The following is a 15,883-nucleotide window of genomic DNA, read 5'->3' as shown; positions in this document are numbered from 1 at the left end:
TTTTGTCTCCCTACCCGTAGACTCGGGTTGTGGAAGCTCTCCACATCTTTTTGGCCATGTCCAGAGTAATATGAAGGATTTCTTCCCACAGGAGCTCAAATTGCCAAGGTGTGTCACCTCAGCCACCCGTGGCCTTGGTATGCTCCAGACGGATGATCCGAGCCTCCATCTTGGAGAGATGGTCCTCTCGGCCCTATGCTTATTTTTTTTAAGTAGCCTTTATCGAACCCCCCTGATGGTGGTCTTACCCACTGGCCACAGGGTACTGGAGCACAGAACCATGCATTTATCTTGCTGCAAGTAAAGCATAAGTTTTTTTCCCGGGCCTGCTTATAGTCCCTGTCTTGGAGATACCAGGCGTTCAGCCACCAGCTAGGGCGGAGAGCTCCAGTGGGGCCTCTCAAACGGAGAAGGAGGGGATCATGGTCATAGATGCCCAAGCAAGGATTTGAATATCAGTGACTGCACAGTATTCAAGGGCAGGCACGAATATATTAAGTCAATGCAGGAGTGAGTGCGGTGAGCATGCAGAAATGTGGTTGTATTGGAGCAGGCAGGAGTTCCACGTTCTCTACACATTGAACATGACAAACCTTGAGGCCAGTTGTAGGAGATGTTTGGCTTTTGTGCAGCGTTGATGAGAGGGGATCCCCGTGGAATCACTGTCGGGAGCTAAGACTGCATTAAAGTCTCCCCCTATTACCGTCAACCCTTATGGACGGCCCAACAATAGTGTTGAGAGGTCTCGAAGGAAAGACTTGCCAGTTGCACATGTGTTGAAACAAGATTAAGGGTATGACCACTCAGTGTTACTGTGAAGTCCAATAACTTCCCCATGGTAGGTGGGAATGGTATAAGAGGATTGCTACGCCATGGAAGCCTCATGTAAACCGTGTATGGAAAACCCTATCATACCATAGATGCATCAGGAACAGGCAGTGATTCCCCAGAAGACATGTTTCTTGTAGCAGTAAAGCATTGGGAAGGAACAGTTGAAAGTATTTTAGAACTGTGGTGCATTTGGCACAGTCTATATGCCCATTAAAGTTCCACAAAAGGATATCGAGAGGCTTAAAGTCAAGTTAAGGCACTGTCATGGCTGTCATTGGTGAGAAGGTTGGGTGTATCTGTCTGGGACATGGGTAGGCTACAAGGCGTTGGGCTCATGGAATAGGAAGGGAGGTGCCTCTGGGCCAAACGACCTGTAAGTGCGCAGTGGAAAAGTGTTGTGTCACAAGCTGAACTCAGGGAGAAGAAAGGCAAGAACATAAAACCTGAGTCCCCAACATTCCCCTACACCAACCTCCCACCCCATACTTTATTTCCTGAAGCATCTGTGACCCTAAAAACAAAACAAAAAGCCAACACTGTGAACTTCGGAGTGGAGTGGTGGACCCCTCCTAGCTGCAGGATAGTGAAAGTTCAGGAGTTTGGGACAGTCCACACGTGTGCTGCCTGCGAGAGGTTTCCTACATAGTCAGTGTGACCTCAGTCTCCGATCACCGGGCTCCGTGAGAGGTCAGTGTTATCCAGGCAAGTGACAGGCAGGGCGTCAGATCATCTGCCCAGCTCACCCGAACTGGATTCCGGGTCCTGCATCCTCTGAGGCAGAGCGGTGGACACAGAAGACCTGCGTGCCCTCTGTACTGCAAGGGTAGGTAATGAAGAATCCACTCTCCTGGCATTGTGGCCTCTGCAGGAGCGAGTACACCTCCTCTGAGGCCTGGGATTCTCATCTGCTGCAGAGCACATGCATGTTCGTGAGCGGGAGGGGTGTGCGGCCACCTGTTGGTTGAGAGGCTGCTTCTCTGTGGCCCAGGTTCAGGACTCCTCCAGGGGGTCAAAGAAGTAGGTTCTGTTGTAGAAAACCACTTTAAGTCAAGCCGGATACAGGAGCCTGTGTGGAAGGTTGAGATCCCAGAGCTTTTGCATTGCTTCTGTATAAGAGCGATGTTAGACTTGCACCTCTTTGCTGTATTCAAGAAAGAGCAATATCTTGTTCCCTTCGTAGGACAGGGTGGGCGGAGAATGGACCTCCTGCAGGATTGTGTCTCTGCCTTTAAAGTTGAGCACTCAGCCAATCATTGGTATCTGTGGGACCCCCAAGAGAGGTCTGGGCACGTGAGCCCAGTGAGCCTGCTCCACAACAAGCCATGCTGAGAAGCGATCCTAGGGCATCTAGGTTCTAATCCAGCTCTCCAAGAAGGTCAGAGCTTGCGTTGGTTCCACTCTCTCTGGAATGCCAATGAAGCCTAGAATGTTCTAGCAGGAGTGATTTTCAGTATCCTCAGCTCGTCAATGGAGCTCAGCGGGGTGAGTCAGTAGCCTGGAGACTTGCACCTTCAGTTTCCCAACATCATCTTCCACCAAGGATGTGCAGGATTCTACATCAGAGATCCTCATTGTCGTGTTTCAGGGGTTTTGTCTGGTGAGAACCAATGTTGAAAAGCAATTCAACTATCTTGGTCTCGACAAAGTCCCGAGAGCAATTGATAGCCTGGAGGACGGTGGACAGATCTCACTCCTTTAAAGGATTTATAGCCGGGATGGCGCCTTCAGAGGTGGAACAACCTGTATTATACTGTTCTTTGCAGGTTTGAGATGGAGGAAGTTTTATTAGTTTATCCTTGCCCATGGTGAGCACGGGGGAGGGAGATGTTCCCCATTGAGGTAGACCAATCCAAAGAAGATGTGACACCTCTTGGTCAGGGGACCATTGCATAGGCTAGGGAGGGCAGAGTCAATACCCCTGTTACACTCCACCAGCTATCCAGCAGGAAGCTTCCCAACCAGGAACCAGTTCCACTATATGTGGTCGCAGGGATGGTTATGGCGTCTCAATGGCATCTCAATTAGGCAAATATGGACGGTAACCTGTCGTCTTAGGGGCTTTGTGGTGCTATGGGGGCCACAGGCCTCAAGAGCGATGCACCGGAAGGATCCACAGTCCAACTCCTCAAAGTCTTTCATGCCTGCCAGGTGTCCTGTGCGTGATCCACTACCGGGCTGCCTCCCTCCCAGTCCATGGGGTCTAATCCTTGTATGGGGAGCAAGACCTTAGCACTTGGATGGAAGTCCACACATCAGGAGCCACGTGAGGGTATAGCTGAGTACCCGGGGCCAGGGGATACAATCAGGTAGTCACGCCAGCATCTTCAAATCAGCAGGTTTTGTGGGTAAAGTGACCCTGGCAGTTCAGGTGTTATGGGGCTAGTGTGGGCCCAGGAATAGGTAGGCTTCACTCCATCTACCCCGTGCCCCCAGTTCGGCGCCACCTCCCAGGGAATCCAGTACCTGGATCCACCACAGAAGGAGTCATTGACGAGTAGCAAGTCTCTTACTGTGCCCCACTTCTCCCAGGGATTTAACACTGTTACCCGATCCCCCACTCAGCCTCTTCACTTGCTCAATCACCCCCCTGCCGAGGACCGCCTGGGGATCAGCTTCCAGCAGGCCATCAGGGAGCAAGGCAGGACAAGGGCTAGAAGGCCTATTCAGAATGACCCGCCATCAAAGGCTGGTCCGGTCATGGGTCTAGCGAAGCCCAGGCATCGCAGGTAGGTATATTCAGCAAAGGGGGGAGGCTCAGATCCTCTAACCTGACCCCGCCCCAACAATAAGGATCTGTGTGACTCACCAGGCCACACTCCGCCCCCTCCACAGGCTATCATCTGGAGTCAGAGGTCGTGGCCAGAAGCAGCCAATCAAGGCTTGTGCTGTGATACGAGCAGCAGACCAGCAGGCGCCGGATACACCTCTATGGCAAGCAGGTTGGCTGCGGTCTAGTGGGCTTCTTATCCATCATGGGCAGCACAGCTGGGTGCTATGGAAACAGTTAGCCGACCACACAAGCGCTCCTCAGAGCCCACAGACCCTCAGTGCAGCCTTTCCATGGGGCAGCCATCTTGTGTGTGGGCAGGCCAGATGCCACAGCCCCAGGAGACAATTGTGGTGTCCAGCAGAAGCAGGATTTCTGCGAGGCAACCACAGGCAGGTACAGGAGTAGTTTGTGGTGTCCAGTGCTCATGGACTAGCAGGGATATGATTGAATGATGTAATGGTCCAGAGCACACTTAGAGTGGGACCACCATCTCGACGCTCCTAGCCACACACCATTACACCTGTTTGATTGACAACATACATACAAGACAAAAAGGCACTCACAAAGATGAAAGAGAAAGGGCCTATGGAGAACAAAATACCTAGGATCACAATGTAAGTGATTAGAGAAGTTGAGAGAAAATTTATTAAATCTATTTTGAAAATATTTGTACAGTTAGATGCAATATCAACTCAAGCTAATCGAAAAGTGAGGAGTTGTGAATACTCTCATGGTTGAATAGATTAATAGCAAATTTTGTGTCAAATATACTGTATTTATTACATTGAAAGTAGAAATTATCCACAGAGAGTGTTGAAGTATAAGGCATTCCATGAATACAATATTTTAGTCTATTATTGTGACAAACGATAGGGGTGTTTCTAACTGGGAGTGTGATGAAAGGAGGTTGAGATGTACACATCTCTTTATTTACTATGATAATAATTTCAACCAGGGATTGAAACTAGTAAATCCTGATTTTATAAGGTACACTGAGACTTATAGGATGCTTTTTGCTATTGAAAATCTATGTGCAACAACATTGTGCCATTCTCATATGCAAATCACGGTTGGTTATGTATTTTTCAGTTGGTGATTAATTTGCATTATAAGCTCCTTTACTATTTCTGCAAATGTTTTACTTACAGAGAAGTCAGGTGACTGCCCTAAGGTAAATTATACCTGCCTAATCGATCCGCTGCCCAGAAGTTGCAACAATGACGGGGAGTGTGGTGGGATCCAGAAGTGCTGCCAGCAATCCTGTGGCTTTGATTGTACAGACCCTGTGAGCCCAGGTACAGTACAGGTGCTTGACTGTCTACAAACAAGACACAGATTCGGTGCTCAAACCCTATGACGTGTTGTTAGATAATGCAATGTTTTGATGTGCACACCCTAGAGAACTGTTTGGAAGCCGAAAGATGAATCTCAGTGGTCAGACCTTTGAATTTACTAACATTGTAACACAGTTACCAAATATGCTCCTAATTGTAGCCCTGTTTTTTTGGAAAGCACCTACGGCCACATGCATCATCCCGGGAGTTTGCGAATTCTAAATTGCGAAAAATAGCGATTCGCAGTTTAGAATTCGCAAAACGGGATGCATGATTGTTTTCGGTAAATTTATGCGATTCGGTAAAAATCGCAATTTTTACCGAATCGCATAAATTACCGAAATACAATTTGCGAATTCGCTATTCTTATTGGTCCCTATGGGCCAAAAGGCCCATAGGAAGCAATGGGAAGGCATTAGCAAATTGCGATTTTCAAAGTGAAAATCGCAATTTGTTAATGCATTTCATGGGTGCAGGGGGGGTCCAAAGGACCCCCCCCCATGCACCCCTGAAATGTATTTTTCGCATCATGTTGCACACACACATGTCCTAAGGACATGTGTGTCCGTAACATGAATGTTTTAAAAATGCATTTTCTGCGTTTTTTACACTTTTTGCAAATTTACCGAGTGGTTCAACCACTCTGTAAATGTATCCCTCTAATTGCGATTTCGCAATTTAAAAAGTAATCATGCATTGCTTTGAAGAAATCGCAAATTTGTGATTTCTTAAAAGCAATCGCAATTTTAGAAATCGCAAAAATGTTGCGATTTCTAAAATTGCTTGATGCATCCAAAAAACCATTTTTGGAATCGCAAACGGACGATTTTAAGGAATCGCACCGTTTGCGACTCCAAAAATGCTTGATACATGTGGGGGCTAGACACTGTACATAGAGTTTTGCTCGATTTTATAATGCACACTCAGCCATTCCAAACTAGTTATCAGTAGAAGCTCTGAATCAAGTGGGAGGCTCTTGTAAGATGCAATCAAACTTGTTCTTTGATGTACCTCATAGAATTGCATCCTGCATGGGATTCTTCTGTTAGCTCTGCACCGGATCATAGAGCTGCACTTTGCAAGGAGGAAAGAAGAGAAAAACTGCCATTATAAGAAACAATGCCAATTCCTACACTACAGGGTTCCCAAAGGCGCGTGCATTGCGCACCAGCCCGTCGCACTGCGAAGTGAGGGATTTTCACCTAACATTTAACCAATAACTCGTTTACCAAGTTCAACAATCGATACTCCAATTTGTTAATTAATCATCGAAATGTTTAGTACACTTGCTTTAAGTCACTCAAAATCACTGCGAGTACAGCAGCTTTCTCATTGGTGTTTTATTGTTTAATTTTCAACTGCCTTCAGCGTGCCCATTCGGGCTTCAACTTAAGCATGTGGAGATATATAATTCATATTCCAGAACCGCACACAATTCCACCCAATGCATTTCAGCCTCTCTTTAGACCTTTGTCAGGGGTAACTGAAAGAAACAGAAAAAGAACATCTAAACCTGTTGTTCAAAACATAATTGAATCAGACCCTTCTATGCTTGCTCCTTTGAAATCATTCATTTTCGATCATCGCACCCCTCCCAGTTTGTGAAACAACATGCCCAACAACATTTTCTCCATTTTCCTTTAAAAGATACCTGAAACCAGTGCATTCGAGACAAACAATATCACCATTTAAACTAATCAATTAATACAACAAACCAATCCATCTAAGTGCAAAAAGTCATAGCTTCTGCAAAGCCATAACCCCTTCCCTCCTCCCGGTGACCAGTCTGAATCCTAATGACAACCTGTCTTTCCCAAACCCGTAAGAGTGACCACTCTGCCTTGAATGCCGCGGTCTGTGACCTTATCTCCTCCTCTACGCTCTCTCCTTCTACGATAACTGCATGTTTTCTTTCTCTTATCTTCACATCAGCTGCTAAGCTCACCCCCCTGAATCCTTTCTATTTATAGCCAATTGAACAGATCTTATCCTGACCATTCCCACACCACAGCATGAGTAACGTTACACTCTTCGACACTCTTAAAGCAGTAATCCCATCTCAAAAGCATGCAGCAGCCTGCTGAACCCACCTACGTTAAGACATACTGCTCAGCAATAAAATTATACCCCAATCCAGGCTGCAACACAGAGTTATTTCACTCAGTCAAAAGAAGAGATGAATTGCCATCTTAAGAACAGGCGAGCAACCGTAACTAAAGAAAGAAAGTGTGGTACGATGAAAAGAGATTTAATGGCAGGGCCTTGCAAGTTGGGAGGAGACAATGATGGGCCATTGCCATGCGGAGGAACTGAAGGCAGTGTCTTGTGTTGCGGCGGGGCAGGAAGCCATTCTGGTCCGGGTGGATCACGGTGTCGATCACCTGTTTCAGACGAGTTGCTAGGACCGTGGCATAAATTTTAACCTCGGTGTTGATGAGGGAGATCGGACGGCAGTCAAAGCAGGAGGACAGTGCAAGGTGAATTTTGTGAATCACCACAATGGTGGCAATGTCAATATCTACTGGGAAAGTACAGTTCTTCGCTACTTTCATATACAGGGTGTGGAGTAGTTGAGATAGAGTATCCTAAAAGGCTTTGTAGTACTTTTTCAGTTACCCATCAGGGCCTGGGGTCTTCCTAGACACAATGGTGGAAATAGCCCCCTCTATCTCATCTAACAAGATAGGTTGATCAAGTAATTGGACATTGGCGCCCGAGAGTTGCGGAAGCGGTATCTCCCATATAAAATGGGGACTGAGTCCCAGGTCCACAAATGAGGCCGCCATATAGCGGTGCTGGTAGTATCCTGTGAAGGTATTTGCAATGGAGGCTGTGAAGCCCTGAGTATGACCCTCAGCATCTACAATCTCTGGGATTATTCGATTTTCTAAGGGGGGGAGGCAAGACACTAAAGGAGTTTGCCATTTTTATCTCCCTGCCCGTAGACTAGGGTTGTGGAAGCTCTTCACATCTTTTTGGCCATGCCTAGAGTGATATTAAGAATTTCTTCCCACAGGAGCTCAAATTGCAAAGGTGTGTCTCCTCAGCCACCAGCTAGGGTGGAGAGCTCCAGTGGGGCCTCTCAAACGGAGGAGATGGGGATCATGGTCAAGGATTCCCTAGCAAGGATTTGAATATTAGTGACTGCACAGTATTCCAGGGCAGGCATGAATGTATTAAGTAAATGCAGAAGTGAGCAAGGTGAGCATGCAGAAATGTGGTTGTATTGGAGCAGGCTGGAGTTCCACGTTCTCAACACATCGAACATGACAAACCTGGAGGCCCATTGTAAGAGATGTTTAGCGTTTGTGCAGCGTTGATGAGAGGGGATCCCTGGGGAATCACTGTCAGGAGCTAAGATTGCGTTAAAGTCTCACCCTATTGCCGTCAATCTGTATGGAGGGCCCGACAATAGTGTCGAGAGGACGCGAAGGGAAGACTTGCCAGTTGCCGTCTGCACATATGTTGAAACAAGATTAAGGGTATGACCACTTCAGTGTTACTGTGTAGGCCAAAAACTTCCCCTGGGGATCTTTAGGTAGGAATGGTATAAGAGGATTGCTACGCCATGGAAATCTCATGTAAACCGTGTGTGGAAAACCCTATCATACCCTAGCTGCATCAGGTACTGGCAGTGATTCCCCAGAAGACATGTTTGTTGCAGCAGTAAAGCATTGGGAAGGAACAGTTGAGAGTATTTTAGAACTGTGGTGCATTTGGCACAGTCTATATGCCCGTTAAAGTTCCACACAAGGATATGGAGAGGCTTAAATTCAAGTTAAGGCACTGTCATGGCTGTGATTTGTGAGGAGGTTAGGTGTATCTGTCTAGGGCATCTGTCCAGTCATCCGGCTCACAGAATACGAAGGGAGGTGCCTCTGTGCCAAGTGACTTGTAAGTGCACAGTGGAAACGTGTTGTGTCTCAAGCTGAACTCAGAGAGAAGAAAGGCAAGAACATAAAACCAGAGTCCCCAACATTCCCCTATACCAACCTCCCACCCAATACTTTATTCCCCGAAGCATCTGTGGCCCTAAAAAAAAAAAAGCCAACACTGTGAACTTCGGAATGGAGTGGTGGACCCCTCCTAGCTGCAGGATCATGAAAGTTCAGGAGTTTGGGACAGTCCATACGCGTGCTGCCTTCGAGAGGTTTCCTCCATAGTCAGTGTGGCCTCAGTCTCCGATCACCAGGCTCCGTGAGAGGTCAGTGTTATCCAGGCGAGTGACAGGCAGGGCGTCAGACCATCTGCCCAGCTCACCCAAACTTGATTCCGGGTCATGCATCCTCTGAGGCAGAGCGGTGGACACAGAAGACCTGCGTGCCCTCTGTACTGCTGAGTCAGGTAATGAGGAAGCCAAACTCTTGGCATTGTGGCCTCTGCAGGAGCGAGTACACCTCCTCTGAGGCCTGGGAGTCTCATCTGCTGCAGTGCACATGCATGTTCATGAGGGGGAAGTGTATGCGGCCACCTGCTGGTTGAGAGGCTACTCCTCTGTGGCCCATGTTCAGGACTCCTCCGGGGTGTCAAAGAAGTAGGTTTTGTTGTAGAAAACCACTTTTAGTCGCACCGGATACAGGAGCCTGTGTGGAAGGTTGAGATCCCAGAGCGTTTGCATTGCTTCTGTATAAGAGCGATGTTGGGCTTGCACCTCTTTGCTGTAGTCAAGAAAGATCAATATCTCATTCCCTTGTTAGGAGAGGGTGAGCAGAGAATGGACCTCCTGCAGGATAGTGTCTCTGTATTTAAAGTTGAGCACTCAGCCGTTCATTGGTCTGTGTGGGACTCCCAGGAGAGGTCTGGGCACGAGAGCCCAGTGAGCCTGCTCCACAACAAACCATGCTGAGAAGCGGTCCTATTGGATCTATGATCTAATACAGCTCTCCAAGAAGGTCACAGTTTGTGTTGGTTCCACTCTCTCCGGAATGCCAATAAAGCCTAGAATGTTCTGGCAGGAATGATTTTCAGTATCCTCAGCCCGTCAATAGAGCTCAGCGGTGTGAGTCAGTAGCCTGGAGACTTGCACCTTCAGTGTCCCAACATCATCTTTCAGCAAGGATGTGCTGGATTCCACATCAGAGTTCCTGGACGTCGTATTTCGGGGGGTCTTGTCTGATGAGAACCAATGTCGACAAGCAATTCCCCTATCTTGGTCTCCACAGAGTCCTGAAAGGCATGGATAGCCTGGAGGATGGTGGGCAGATCTCACTCCATTAAAGGATTTATAGCCGGGATGGCGTTCCGGAGGTAGAAAACCCTGTGATATACTGGTCTACGCAGGGTTGAGATGGAGGAAGTTTTAATAGTTTATCCTTGCCAATAGTGAGCACATGGTAAGGGAGATGTTCCCCATTGAGGTAGACCAATTCAAAGAGGAGGTAACACCTTTTGGTCAGGGGACCATTGCATAAGCCAGGGAGGACAGGGTCAATATCCATCTTACCCTCAACCAGTCATCCAGCAGAAAGCTTCCCAACCAGGAACCAGTTCCACAATGCAGGCCGCAGGGAAGTCAATGGCGTCTCGATGGCATCTCGATCAGGCAATTATGGACGTAACCTGTCGTCTTAGTGGCTTCGTGGTGCTCAGGGGGCCACGAGGCCTCAAGGGCGATGCACCAGAATGATCCCAGCTCAACACTTCCAGGGAAGGAAAGGCCTGTAGGGACATCAAAGTCTGTCATATATGCCAGGTGCCCTGTGCATGATCCACTCCCAGGCTGCCTTCCTCCCAGTCCATGGGGTCTAATCCTCATACGGGGAGCAAGACCTTAGCACTTGGATGGAAGTCAACACATCAGGAGCCACGTGTGGATATAGCTGAGTACCCAGGGCCGGGGCATGCAACCAGAAAGTCCCCCCAGCATCTTCAAATAAGAAAGTTGTGTGTGGGAAGTCACCTCAGCAGTTCAGGTGTTAAGGGGCTAGAGTTGGCCCAGGAATAAGTAGGCTTCACGTCATCCGCTCGTGCCCCTAGTTGGGCACCACCCCCCAGGCAATCCGATCCCTGGATCCACTGGAGGAGTGGTCCTTGACGAGTGGCAAGTCTGTTACGGTGCCCCACCAGGGCTTTAAGACAGTTAACCCACTCCCCCATGCAGCCTCCTCACCTTCTCAATCACCGCCAAGGGCTCCTGCACCCTGAGTTAAATGGTGCTTGCATCCCTTACTGAGATATAGGTTCACTATATCTCCCCCTATCACTGCACATATAAACCGATCAGTCTCCCCTATGGCAGGCCTTATCAATACTGAAGGCAGGGTGCTTGGTTTTATGTGAGAGGGTGCCCATGCATGAGCTGAGCCCTTCTGAAGCCTTCTGAATCAATTCTCCGGGGTTGTCTGTGATGCAATCTGAGCATATACCCTTAAGTGCATTATAACCTCGCGGTAAATGCTAACTTTGGGATGGCTGCACGGAAACATGTTGTGTTTCATGTCAAACACCTTGGAATCATACCCCCGCACCAGTAACTGGTGTGGGAGTATGATCCCACCATTCTAGAGGGAGAGACATGACAACACCGGTATACCCGGTACCAGCTAACAGAGCTATGGCATCACAAAATGGATGCTGCCAGCCACAGACACAAGTGTGGCCTCCTGCTGCTGACTGAAACTCCGGCAGGAGAGGCCTGGACAATAGGTTTCCTGTCCCAGGGAGGTGTCACCGCCTCCCAGACAGGCTTTAGTGTATTGGGGCTGTGTGGGTGCACTCCAAGAGGGCTTTGAATGCTCCACTGGGGACACATTTGGTGTCCCGGTGCAAAGTCCAGTTCAAACCGGTTACAGGGGCTACCAGCCCCCTGCTCCGGCGCAAAACTGGACAAAGCAAATGGGTGTAGCCACCCCTCTTTCCAAACCCTCCCATAGGTGGGCCCCCAGAGTTAGTCCAACCCCTTCCTTTGGTATAAAGAAGGAACCCCTGTGCTTAGGACTTTAGATTACAACTGGACGAAACTCTGCTATGGAAATCCCAGAACTTAGACGATCTACACGACCAGATGACTGAAGAATATCCCTTGGAGTAAAGGAGTTACTCTCCTGCTTGGCAGGCACCAAAGACGCTTCTGACCAGGCTGCATCTCCGAAGCTCATGCAGACTCCGAAGACTTTTGCAGCACAGGAGGTGGGTTCCAGTTATCATAGAGGTCGATTAGTGCCCATAGCAAGTCTGAGGCCTGTATCCCTCGTGAACATCGGGCAACCCGAACCACTGGCCACCGCGTCACTTTGCAGCTGCACATGCTTCCCGGCATCCCCAGAGGCTGTGCATTGGACTACAGGTCCAGACCCCGACCAGCTATTCCATTGAAGATCCCTGGCCTAGCCACTCTGAGTGTCCTGTGGGCTGCTTTCAAGTATTTCCTCTCAAGGTACCTTTGCGATCCCTTGTCCGTCGACTTGTGGGTCCCTGAGAAGCCAAATTTAACATTCCTTGGGCTTCCCTGGTTGCTCCAGACATGCCCTGACTCTCCATCGCTTGGTGAGTCCCCCGGACCTTGCTGGTTCACACCAAAGCCATTGTTCTCTTCCTGCATGGGTTGCGGTTGCCAAGGCTTGTTGTGTCCAATCCGGGCACAGACGCTGCAGCACTCAGTACCCTTTGTGGGACAGCTCAAATCCAGATCCTGGTCATCGTCGACGCCTCCAGGTCCTCGTGGCTGAATAGTCAAGCTTTCCCTCATCTCGTCTGAAGCACCCAACATCGGGGGCAATTCTCTGTCATGCCCCTGTTAACTAGCTAGTGACCCAGACTCTGTCCCCTCTGCTTTCAGGTACTTCACATCTTCCATCCAGGCTTGGATCCCTTCATACACTTCTCCTCTTCCCGGCAGCAGCACTTTGTAGCAACTCGCCATAGAAAACGACAACGCTACCCGACACTCACTTGACACCTATGCACCCGGCTTCCCTGGGTTAGGTTACACGAGTACTTCAGTGCTCCCGTGGGTGCTGGCCCTAGAACCATCTAAGTCCAAAAGGGTTTGTTCCTAGTCAACCTCTAAGTGTCCTTAAACTTTAAATTTCCAACAGCGACTTTTTCCCATAGAAGCGAAGGGCGCTCGCGGCTGTGTTCTCACACTGCACGTGTCCCCCGTTGGTCCCGTGTCACTACCTTGGGTGGGTCCATGGGGTCCCAGCGATTCTAAAGGCTCTAGGCCTAGTGTCTAGTCAAGTTGTGGTTCTTATACCATTTTTTTAGTATATGGTTTGGTCCAACCCTGGGACCTATTGTGTGTTGTGCTATTTACTGTTGATTGATTGCTTGTAAATTGTGTACTTTGACCTCTAGCCTCTGTTTTATATATATGCCTGGTGTGAATCTCCTTTCATTTGGGCATTCAAGAGATTATAGACTGGTAAAACAAGCTGCTTTACATTCCTTCGAGACTTAGCCGCTGCTCTAAATAGCTACCACTAGGATAGCTTTCAATAAACTTTGTCTTTAACCTAACATCAATAAGGGGTTGTTTGGACCGGTGCAATGTGCCCACTATGACTAGTGAACAGCATATACCAGGCCAACTATCACAATATTTAAATGATGTTATCCATAAACTTCCATTCTGTCCTATGAGGCAGGATATCCTTTCAATAGTGAACAAAGAAATTGGCAGCATTTCACTATCAGGACATGCTACACACACTATTACATGTCATACCTTTCACATGCACTGCACCCTGCCCAGTGGGGGACATTGGGCCTACAATAGGGCTGCCCTATATGAAAGAAAAGGGAAGGTTGGAGCATGGCAAGTGGGTGCACTTGCCAGGTCAACATGGCAGTTTACAGGTCTGAGAGCTATTTAGGTCTACTTATGTGGGTGGCACAATCAGTGCTGCAGGCCCACTAGTAACTTTTGATATACACACTCAGTACACTTTACTAGGGGCGTACCAGTAAACCAAATAAGCTAATCATGGATAACTAATCACGTGCACAATTTACACTGTGAGCATATGCACTTTAGCACTGATTAGCAGTGGTAAAGTGCCCAGAGACCTAAAATCAAGAAGAACAGGTCAAGAAAAAATAGTCTGATCAACTATTTGTCAACTATGGATCGATCAGAACAGGTTATACAGCCTCGAAACGTTCCATCTCATGGTAGATAGTTTCGTGTATCAAACTTGCCTATCAATTGGCGCAGAAGAACCTGGGGTTTTTTCCCAAAGCACATTACACCAGAGGGAAAGCGGCTACTGCAGCTTTTCTTCATAATGTGCCCATGTCTGAAATTTGTAAGGCGGCAACCTGGAGGTCCGTCATACATTTACCAGACATTACTGTTTGGATTCAGACACTAGAGCAGATACCCAGGTAGGCCAGACCTCCTTGCGGAATCTGTTTAACAGCTGATTTTCTGCTGTTGCAATCTCTGGTTGGGTCATATGTTTCTCATTTACCTGCAGGTGGTTAATGGGCTTGCTATTCTATTCAGTGCCTATGACTATGGATGAGGATCCTCTGGAGAGAAAGATAAGTTACTTACTTGTAATCCTAGTTCTCTTCCAGGGGTATCCTCATCAAAGTCATAAGCAACACACCCGCCTCCCCAGGTATATGAGACGTTGCCAAAGTGTTTACGGTTTATTGTTGAGCCCTGACTTTCAGGGTTATGCAAAGAACAACTGACCTAACTGTCACCCCTGAGGCATGAAGGGAAACCAGGGGTCATGGCTGCCTTAAAGGCACGGTGCAAGTTTTTGTTGAAAATGCTTTCATTTTCTATGCTATTGCTTTACAATGCACCCTGAGGGCTAACAATGTCTATTCATTAGAAATTTTCAGGATTTATTAGTGTTTTGCAGATTAAAACACAGAGTTCAAGTTTTATTTGACCTAATGTGTTTTTTTATATCCTTGCAAATACAGTATATGTATGGGTAATTACATTGTTTAGCCTTTGTTTGGGGCTGCATTGGCATGAGAAAAAATGATAAATGTCCATACATATATGTGGAGCGAGATATATGGGATTTCCATATATAATTTTATATTATTTCCGGGGTCCCCGCACATGGGCGGGAATATTCAGTGCTTATGCCTTTGATGAGGATACCCCTGGAAGAGAACTAGGATTACAGGTAAGTAACTTATTTATAAAATCTGTAAAACTGGCTTAGCAAGAAAATGGTGCAACTACCAAATCTTGGCATAATAAGGAGAAATATCTCAATATCTCCTTGTTTCTTCCTCTTTCCATTTGTGCTTCACCTTTGCAGCACACATACAAAGAGGAATGTGCTTCTAAGGATTGTTTTTGTGCAGGAAGGTATCTCTCCCCACACAAAAACAATCCGTACCTACAATACAGGCAGTATTACCCTGCTATACCACTCGCACCGTTGCACTATGGTGCAGGGGTGTCGACATGGGATCTAATGAGCCAACAGTGTGCCAGTACAGGGACAGAGCTGAACAGTTCTAAATCTTTGTAAATATGGCACAGTTCAGCGCTCTCCCTTTCACACAAAGAAGCACAGCATCTCCACTTGCTGCCTTGTTTGATTGATAAGTAAATCTGGCCACAAGCTCATTTATTCCAATATTTTGCATGAATTACATTTTGCTGGTCCTGAGCATATTGTCAGCGACAACGATGACCGACCAACTAACGATCTGCTTTGTGTGGTTTGGCTGGCAGATAGATCTGTCTTCTGAGGGTTCGCCAGCAATTTTTATGGAGAACATTTTCCACCTCCCAACTTTTGAAGAAGTAACCTAAACACCACTACCAAGGGTCTATGACCTGGGAGGCAAATTTACAGTAATACAATCAAATACCCAGCACACTACTAGAGATGCGGCCCTCAATAGCGACTATCTGGAGACTGCCCAATTTCTTGTCTACCCTGACCCACTCAATCCATGGTAATCTGGAATTCCTCCCAGCCCAAAAATGAGACAGAGTTAATGCATGCAGAGAAGGCAAACAAAGCCC

At 47.6% G+C, this 15,883-nt stretch overlaps 1 protein-coding gene across 7 annotated transcripts in view; it reads left to right on the top strand.

Moving 5' to 3' along the window:
• LOC147709671 (uncharacterized) overlaps positions 1-15,883 on the top strand; it is a 478,515-nt gene that overhangs the window by 300,159 nt on the left and 162,473 nt on the right. For all 7 annotated transcript variants that reach the window (XM_086928188.1, XM_086928184.1, XM_086928186.1 and 4 more), the window contains one exon: positions 4,750-4,896. In XM_086928188.1, the coding sequence (XP_086784314.1) occupies positions 4,750-4,896 (147 nt within the window). The remainder of the gene's footprint in view (positions 1-4,749; positions 4,897-15,883) is intronic.

This window comes from Lissotriton vulgaris, chromosome 6, assembly GCF_964263255.1.
Source record: "Lissotriton vulgaris chromosome 6, aLisVul1.2, whole genome shotgun sequence".
Classification (NCBI taxonomy): Eukaryota; Metazoa; Chordata; class Amphibia; order Caudata; family Salamandridae; genus Lissotriton; species Lissotriton vulgaris.
The sequence above is the reverse complement of the archived record's forward strand: the minus strand, read 5'-3'. Positions and strand labels throughout refer to the sequence as shown.